Below are 9,506 nucleotides of genomic sequence, written 5' to 3'. Positions count from 1 at the left end.
ATATTAAGACGACCAGAAACACATTGAATATACAGACACTGATAGGTCTATTCTAAACAAGAAAACATATTTAATATTTAAGTTTAATTGTGGAGATATTTTATTAGTCGGAAACATCTTACACTGGATCAAACTCAGGAATGTCCCTTTAATGGAAATCTTCACTAACTGTGAACAAAAACCTCACAAATGAACGACAAACAGACGACAGCAAATCGGATGTTAACTGCGCGAACCAAGCATAAAGCAGTTAGGGACGTTGAAGATATACTCTTTACATTCCAGCAGAACATTTATTTTACCCAGTGTCATTATGCAACTATTATGCTGCACAAGTCCCTTTAATTTTCAAATCATCTTCAAAATTATGTAAAGCGAGGAAAACGGCATCTTATTCAAACACATTGCCATTGGTGTTACTAATGGTCATTGGTGTTATTCACAATCTGATTAAAATTAACTCTACTGGTCTCACCAGTAGATCTAACAGCATTGCGTGGACTCCCATGCCCAGGTGACATTTCATCTATAAATAACAATTTAAATATTGACCAATTACACCGCGCCTTTTATAGCGTTATTCGGGAGCATACAAATTCTAAAAATATCGTGCGAGACTATTTATACAATAGGCGAACTTGTTGGTCTATTTCAACATTGAAAAAACAGGGAGGAAAGTGCAGTAATAAACTCTAGATTGTATACTAGTATAAACAGATTTTATGGCTATACCATCACGGTTTTTTTTTTTTCTCGTCTTGATGATGATGATGATAACTAGTTTAACGTTCCCATGTACCACTAGGGTTTCGAACACGCCCATCCCGAGTCTGACCTCCGATAAGATCGGTGGCCGGACTCGGGATGTGTGTGTGTGTGTGGGGGGGGGGGGGGGGGGTGTAGTGTTGAAAATGGGCAGAATTTTTGTCACGGGGATCCTACAATACCCGTAACTGAATGAAACACGATTGTCCAAATATCTCTCCTAACTGTATATCTATTAGATCTCTCTGTAACAGGCAGTTATACCCGCTGGCTCGTCTAGGTATGATCAGAGATAAGATCTTATATAAAGTATATATTATTATAGCACGTTTAGTTCACTAGAAAACACAACAAAAACACAATACACTTTGGAATCTGTATTAACCTACGCTGACAAATGTACTGCCGCAGTAGTTAATTAACAACAACAAATAATAACAACCCAGAACTGATCACTTAATTAGTTAATCTCTAGGTGTCTAGTTTACACAATATGCTAATCACTTCACCGTGACACAACACCCACACGTGTGATAATTGAGAAACGCTAACACACACACGTGTGATAATTGAGAAACGCTTCCAGGAGAACTTAATTAATAAAGGAATTACAACTCTGTTCCTAACTGGTTAATTTTTAATTAACCCTTAACTACTCATTCAGTAACGTGTGATAATTGAGAAACGCTGCCAGGGGAATTTAATTAATAAAGGAATTACAACTCTATTTCTAACTGGTTAATTTTTAATTAACCCTTACTACTCATTCAGTAACCTTGTAACACAGAATTAATACTGGTACCTATCACAATAAAGACAATAACCTAGTTTACCTAGGTCCTCTAGGATGACTGGCTAAGCTTTATATATATAGAACAGTGAACCTACAGTATTACTGCGTCAGATGACCGGCAGCACCGTCTAAATAATATTGGTATAATACAGTATTAAAATATTTAAAGTCACATCAATCACATCAAGGTTATACACAGAGCAGAAATAATATATAATTACCACGTCCGGGCTGAACTCATATATTTCGTTCAGTGGACGACGTCCGTTTCCCCTGCAGCCTTCCTATGTTTCTCCCCGATATCTCTAAACCCTAGCTATTTATCATAAAACCGAATATCGCCTGGGGGTACATCGCGGCACCTCACGTATCATGTGAATTTTCCACAGCCACCACGCCGGCATATTTTTCTTAGATCGCCCAGACTGGCTGTCGCCATTCCGCGAGCAATCCCCTGGTCATAAACAACACTACCGGAGTTATTACGTAACTACTGGCCACATGGCAAGCACACCTGCGCTGGGTGTGTATTAGAAAAGCTCGACGACCGTCGCGCAAAGGTATCACGTAACAAGTTGCCCATCTGGGCTTAAGTGCATATTGGAACTGCACACGGCCCTCTAAAACAATTAATATCGCCACAGGCGAAAACAAATTAAGAGCATGTTCCGTCACAATTTTGAAAATAGCAATTAGTAAAAAGTTAATAGAATAAAAAAAAAAAAAAAAAAAAAATTACAAGCCAAAAATAAAAAGAATTGACTGCTCGGCCGATTATTTATATAATTTGGAGCATTTTAGAAGGACAGTCCAAAAATAAATAAGAGAAAGAAGAGAGGAACGGACTATTTAATAATATTTAAAAAAATAAAATAATAATAATAATAATAATAATTTCGACATAAAATTTTGAACGAAGGTCTAAATGTTTAAAGTCCGATATTTATGTCCACGTGAGTGGCCTCGTTAAGGCCGTTGGAGGTTGGCCTACGGCGAACCGATGAGCGGAGAACCGGCAAAGGGAGGGGGGGGGGGGTGAACTCGAGAGTACATGGCGAGACGTCTGTCCTCATCGCAAGTTAGCTTGGAAGTCCTTTTTTCTTGAAACGAATTTTATATAAAATTTTACATTGAAATTAGTTTCCGGCATACTTCGTAGTTCACCCGAATCATTTCGTATACCCTCGGCATAATCCCGAATGTTTTCAAATTCTTTTCAAATCACTGCATTCCCAGTCATTCCCAGTATGCAGCTCGACGCGGTAAGACTTGTTTGTTTCGCTTGTGCACACTGCACGTGCTTTCGCGGCTCGACTTGGGGATCCTTTACTTCGTTGTTTTTGTCAGCGAAGTAAAGTTTTCTACTGGGATGTATGCGGCCATTGGAACTGATTGAACGCTGGAACGCTTCGTGACTCGTATGACGGCCATTCTGCAGAACGCCACGGTTGTTCGCGTTTAGTCTCTACATGTCCAAGCCTGTCCTAGCAGCACTGGAAGATTGACCGCCCCACACTAAGAAGAAATAGGAAGCGGGGTCGGCCCCTACTACTCTTTTCTAGACTTTACTTTGTTTTATTGTGATACCATCTCGTATCCTCCGGAGTCGGGCCCGTCCACACCACTATACCAACCCATGACGCCTGGACTATACCCTAGTCTGATTCTCTCTCTCGTTCAGACGGATCCGGCTTCTCAAGATCTATATTTCAGCACAGCACTACACCTTCAACGTCTCTTGACTGTCAATCTAGGGGTTTTTTTTTGACGGGATGCAACCCATCTCGTCCCTACAAGCTGTGCACCGTAACGGCCTTAACGAGGCCACTCACGTGGACATATAGATCGGACTTTAAACTTTTAGACCTTCGTTCAAAAGTTTATGTCGAAATTACTTCTCCTTTTTTAAAAATATTATTAAATAGTCCGATCCTCTCTTCTTTCTCTTATTTATTTTTGGACTGTTCTTCTAAAATGCTCCAAATTATATAAATATTCGACCGAGCAGTCAATTTTTTTTATTTTCGGCTTGCAACTTTTTTCTTCTTTTTTAAAAAATCTATTAACTTTTTTCTTCTTTTTTAAAAAATCTATTAACTTTTTTACTAATTGCTGTTTTTAATATTCTGCCCATTTTCAACTATACCCCCCCCCCCTCCCCCCCCCCCACCCCTTCATCCCGAGTCAGGCCACCGATCTTATCTAATTTCTTTTTGACCACCCGATCTAATCTAGCGACCAAATTTAATGAGTAGAATTTTCTTTATTAATTATATTAATTAGAGATACGCATCAAAATTTTAAAGGCCAACTATTTAATTTTTGGATGTAAATTTCAAAATTGTCCGCTTAATTTTTTTTTTCTGTCCCGGGACAAGCCCCTGGCTATCCAGAAACCGGCCCCGGGACGGACATGCTCGAAACTCTAGTGGTAAATCAGAATGTAAAAATTATTCGCACTCGCATTCGCATTCCCAGTCGTCTCTTCCAAGCTAACTTGCGATGAGGACAGACGTCTCGCCATGTACTCTCGAATTAACACCCCCCCCCCCCACACACACACACACACCCCTAGGGGGACTCTTACTGAGTCACTACATACCACTAGTTTATACCGAAGCAGTGTTATCAGCTACACTACAGTGCAGACGAACTTGTAAAGGAAATTATACTCATTACTTGCAGTGGATCAGCCAGTAACCTACTCGGGAGATCTCGTGTGAGTGCGTGGGCCTCAACACGGAAGAGGTTTGTCTCAATCTAATTAAAATTAGCTCCACTATTACATGTGGATCTAAAGACAGCCAGTTGGAGCTCATGTCCACCAATCAAAACCTTACTTGCAGAATCCTGCCAGTGATTTAAAACTAACAACACTGCGTAGTCCCCAATGTCAAGGTAACATTTCGTCTGTAAATAACAATTTAAATATTGACCAATCACACTTCGCCTTTTATAACGTTATTTGGGAGCATACAAATTCTAAAAATATCGGGCGAGTCTATTTTAGTGGCCGCAGTACAGCGAACCATACCAATACGTACGGGGTGGGTTATCAGTCTTCAATTTTACATTAAAAATTATTTATTTATTTATAAAATTTAAAAAAAAAAAAATCAGTCTTCAGTTTTACATTACAAATTATTTATTTTATAAAATAAAACATGTTTTAAGGCATTCGTAATTCACACGAAACATGTCGTATACCCTCAGGATAATTCGGAATGTTTTCAAATTATTTTTAAATCACTGGCAGGATTCTGCAAGTAAGGTTTTGATTGGTGGACATGAGCTCCAACTGGCTGTCTTTAGATCCACATGTAATAGTGGAGCTAATTTTAATTAGATTGAGGTTTGTCTGCAGTTTTCCTAAACTCGATCTTTAATAACGGCTAATTAATGTGATTAAGAACAATTTACACCTACCTAATGCATTGTTCGTGTGGTCTCTTCGTTTTCTGCATACATAAATATAACCTATGTTTTATTTCTTCTGTCCGTAAACCTGTACGAATATATCCGATACTTTCCGAACGCTTATAGTGTTCGTTCCGATATGATGACACACATAATTATAGATCTGGGAAACATCGATGTCTCAACTGAAACACTGACGGTCCTGGCTAAACAGCTTATTGGGGGGGGGGGGGGGGGGGGGGTGTCCCCACCTCCATCTCTGGAGATTATGAATCTACCACAGTTGAAAGGCGAAATAATATATATAGCTCTCCCGCCTTTCTTCACTTCCTCTTCTAACGCCTATGTAATGCTATATACGTATGTACACATACACATTGTAGATGTAGGCTGCAGTCAAACCTGTTCTTAGTGGCCACATAAGGGAGTAGTTAAAAGTCTCCGCTTAAGACAATTGGCCGCCGAATACAGACTGCCACTGTGACAGTATTTAAAAACTGTCTAGGATCGATCCCCGTTGGTGGGCCCATTGGGCTATTTCTTGTTCCAGCCAGTGCTCCACAACTGGTGTAATAAAGGCCGTGTTATGTACTATCCTGTCTGTGGGATGGTGCATATAAAAGATCCCTTGCTGCTAATCGAAAAGAGTAGCCCATGAAGTGGCGACAGCGCGTTTCCTCTCTCAGTATCTGTGTGGTCCTTAACCATATGTCCGACGCCATATAACCGTACATAAAATGTACGTCGTTAAATAAAACATTTTCTTCTTCTTCACCAGTTTATTTATTTTCTCTAATCATGTAATTACTACTTCACGCGATGTAATGTCATATGTCACAGCCAACCCATTATTGAGGTGTATTAATGCTTTGCTATAAGTGGTTTGAAATACTTATTGCAATAAACTATATATATAGTTAATGAATCTACAAAATTAAGTTAAACTTCGTTTACATGGATTCAATGTATTCCACGGTTAATTTCTTGACTGTTACACAGTGAAGATGTCGGGATGAATGGGTTCTATTATATAGCTAGTATCCATTATGGTGTGAAGATTGCTCATTTCAAGCACCATGTCGCTGTTGTTTAAAATAACTCTTTTATAGAACAGTGAAAATGTACTATTAAAGGCCACTTAAGACAGGGAGATGTATATTAAGTCAGGCTTCAATTTAGGTAGCCGTTGGCTGCGTTAGACAGGTAGTCGCTTAGTACAGGTCACTTAACACTGAAATTCGTTCGTACGGAATTTAAGTTGCCACTTAGGGTAGGTGGGCGGCCGCTGAATACAGGTGACCACTTGGGCAGGTGTGAATGCACATTTAATATATAGATTATTTTTAATAATAATAATAATGTACGCAATAGATTATGGTATAATCTAGTCTTGCTAGTGGCATTTACTAGTGGAAGAAATATAAGTCGAAATCAAGTGTTCTTTTGAAAATCTGAGAAGGATGCTACAAACATTTGAAGAAAAAATTACTAATTGGATTCATTTCTAAAAGTTAATAATAAAAGTATTTGTAACTGATATATTTGTTTTATTATCGAAATTATCTTGGTGTGATACTGTTCTTAAAATGTTTATAAATTCAGTTTTATTATATTTTAGATATAACTATGGAGTACGACTTCAGCTCACTACCGGAAGTCGTCTGGGTGGAAGTGATGTCATATCTAGGTTTCCGTGACCGCTACTCGTTGTCTTTAACATGCCACACTTTACATTCTGTTTTCTCACACCCATCTCTTTGGAAGTCTGCAAAAATATTTCTTCTTGGAGGAACAAACAACTTCGGTCCGTGTAAAACGTTCATGCTGAAAACGAGTTTCAAAACAATTGAACGGTTTGGAACACTGTTCCGGGATCTTACGATAACAATATCGGGTCACGTGAAAGGTGTGGATTCAGATTCAAGATCACTTCTTGAACATTTGGCTGAACATTGTTGTCTGGAAAGTTTGACTCTAGAAGCCGGTCAGATGGTTTCCAGTTTTCACATCGGAGGTACGAAACCAAACGAACAAGACTTGCTGGCTATAGTGTCCCTCATTAACAAAGCATCCAGGTTGAAAAAAATCAGTGTCATCTCCTGGCCTATGTATCCAGATATATTCGGCAAGCCTGAGTTGAATATTTTTCACGCCATGATGTTAAACGAAAAACTTAAGAACCTAGAATCTCTGAGTTTGTTTTGGACCAAGAGAGATTGGTCAGAGTTGAATCCACTGTTGCCTTCCCTCGAATACACACTTCGCTTGGTGACTAATTTCAAACAGCTTACTCACCTCGCTGTTCGGGCTGTCATGTTGGACAGCGACATCATGCGTGAGCTTGCAGAGTGTGGTCGAGCCAAGATGAAACTCCTTCAAGTGTTTGTCAGCTCCAGGCCTTTGGTCAGTTCGCCGACTCAAAGGCAGCGTCTTTCTTTCAGAGACTGGGTACACCTTGTCCTAGCATGTCCTCAACTGCAGGTGGAGGTTGTCATTATGTCTCCAATACGAGATGAAGACCTGGCCGACATTCTGAATCCGCGGACACCGTTGACATCAGTTACCTTCTTGAAACACTCTGGTTGTAATGACCAGCTGCTGACGTCTCTAGCTAACAGCTATGAAAACACTTTAAAACAGTTTGTATGTCACTGCATGATGACCGATATTGACGAATCCTTGCTATATCTTGTAACAAGATGTCATCAGATGGAAGAGCTAGTGGTTACCCAGGCGTTAAAGCACGAAACGGTGGCTATAATACAGGATTTACGGAGGTGGAACAAACTGAATCTGACAAAACAGTAAAGTTAAGCAGGTTCAATTTTCGAGATTATTTTAATGCTAGTTTGATTAAGAATTCGGCCTATATCGGCGTATTAGTTTGAAAAATCGAAATATTCGAGAGATTGGTGTTTGAGTTAACGAAGTTCAACTCTGACCTGTATACGTACATGTATACGTGTATATCAGGAATGTTTTTGACGCTGTATAAGTATTAAATTGAGGGGTTTTCCTTTTTATTGTTATTTTGTTGGGGATGTTGTTGTTAGCTTCTTTTTTGTTGTTGTGTCTGTTGTTTCAGCATAATAAAAACATAGATCAGGGACGAATCCGCAATCATTAAGCATGCACTGACCTTTAAAGTTTTAGAATCATTATGCATGTATGCACTGATGTATGAATATCTATATATGGTATGTATGTCGGGCTTGACTATTAAATGAATTGATATTAACGTACTGCTGCATTGGATAATTCCTTTCTGGCCTCACAAATTTCCTCATGCCGTTACTGGAACTCGAACCTGCGGCAACGAATGGCCCGCAACTTGCAGGCTTGCCACGATACGTTCTGAGCTATCAAGACATCCATGTATGTATGTGTATATATATGTATGTGTATATGTATGTATGTATATATGTATGTAAGCCTATATATTTACATAATATACTTTTCTATTGTGAAAATACTTTCCATTTGGCCAATTAAGAAATAAATACATTTACTGTTTACAGTTATTATTCTGTTGTTGTTCGGTAAATATATTTATTGTACACTGGGGATTTATTATTGGAACACTTGCAATCCCCGAGAAGGTTACACACCATCACCATCATTCATATCTGATTCTAGTAATAAGCTCAACTTTAAAGTTTATTTTGTTAACGACACCACTAGGGCACATTGATTTATTAATCATCGGCTATTGGATGTCAAACGTTTGGTACTTCTTAAGATGAAACCCGCTAAAAAAAAAAAATCCCATATGTAGCAAGGAATTTTTTATATGCACCATCCCGCAGACAGGAGAGCACATACCACGACCTTTGATATACCAGTCCGTCGTGGTGCACAGGCTGGAATGAGAAACAGCCCAATGGACCCATCGACAGGGATCGATCCTAGACCTACCGCACACCAGGCGAGCGCTTTATCACTGGGCTACGTTCCACCGAAGAAATAAGCTCTTCATACGAATCTAGTAAAATAAAATTCTTCTTAGTATGACCCAACTTAGGGGCGGGATCTAGTTAAGTCGGTAGAGCACTCGTCTAAGGTGCTTGGGTCATTTGATCAAACCTTCTCATCGGAACCACTAGGTTTTTCCCGTCCCAACCAGGATCCCACAAGTGGTATATCAAAGGCCGTGGTGTGTGCAGTCTTGTATGTGGGAAAGTGCATATAAAAGATCCCTTTCTGATAATGGAAAACATATAGCGGGTTTCCTCTAAAATTATGTCAGAACTATTATATTCGCATGAGCGGAATGAGGGCACTTTGTAATCATCATAAGATGAAATTCATTCACAATTTTGTATTTCCGCTTGCAGAAATTCCAAAGATAAAATGTTCTGTTTTGTTTAACGACACCACTAGAGCACATTGATTAATATATCATCGGCTATTGGATGTCAAACATTGGATAACTCTGACAGTCTTAGATGGGAAACCCGCAACAGTTTTCCATTAGTAGCAAATGATCTTTTATATATATGCACTTTCCCACAGACAGGAAATCACATAACAC

General features: G+C 39.1%; 1 protein-coding gene across 1 annotated transcript; it reads left to right on the top strand.

The window, feature by feature from the left end:
• The first annotated feature begins 4,124 nt into the window (after positions 1-4,124).
• LOC121375843 lies at positions 4,125-8,488 on the top strand. The gene is made up of 2 exons (XM_041503512.1): positions 4,125-4,306; positions 6,594-8,488. The coding sequence occupies exon 2, from the start codon at positions 6,602-6,604 to the stop codon at positions 7,781-7,783; it is 1,182 nt and encodes a 393-aa protein (XP_041359446.1). The 5' UTR covers positions 4,125-4,306; positions 6,594-6,601; the 3' UTR covers positions 7,784-8,488.
• Positions 8,489-9,506: the final 1,018 nt, after the last annotated feature.

Source organism: Gigantopelta aegis, chromosome 6 (assembly GCF_016097555.1).
Source record: "Gigantopelta aegis isolate Gae_Host chromosome 6, Gae_host_genome, whole genome shotgun sequence".
NCBI lineage: Eukaryota > Metazoa > Mollusca > Gastropoda > Neomphalida > Peltospiridae > Gigantopelta > Gigantopelta aegis.
Note: the sequence above shows the minus strand (reverse complement) of the source record. Positions and strands in the feature narration are given on the sequence as shown.

Bases quoted from the DNA above. Each gene is read 5' to 3' on its own strand.
- LOC121375843 (XM_041503512.1), top strand. From the start codon at position 6,602: ATGGAGTACGACTTCAGCTCACTACCGGAAGTCGTCTGGGTGGAAGTG.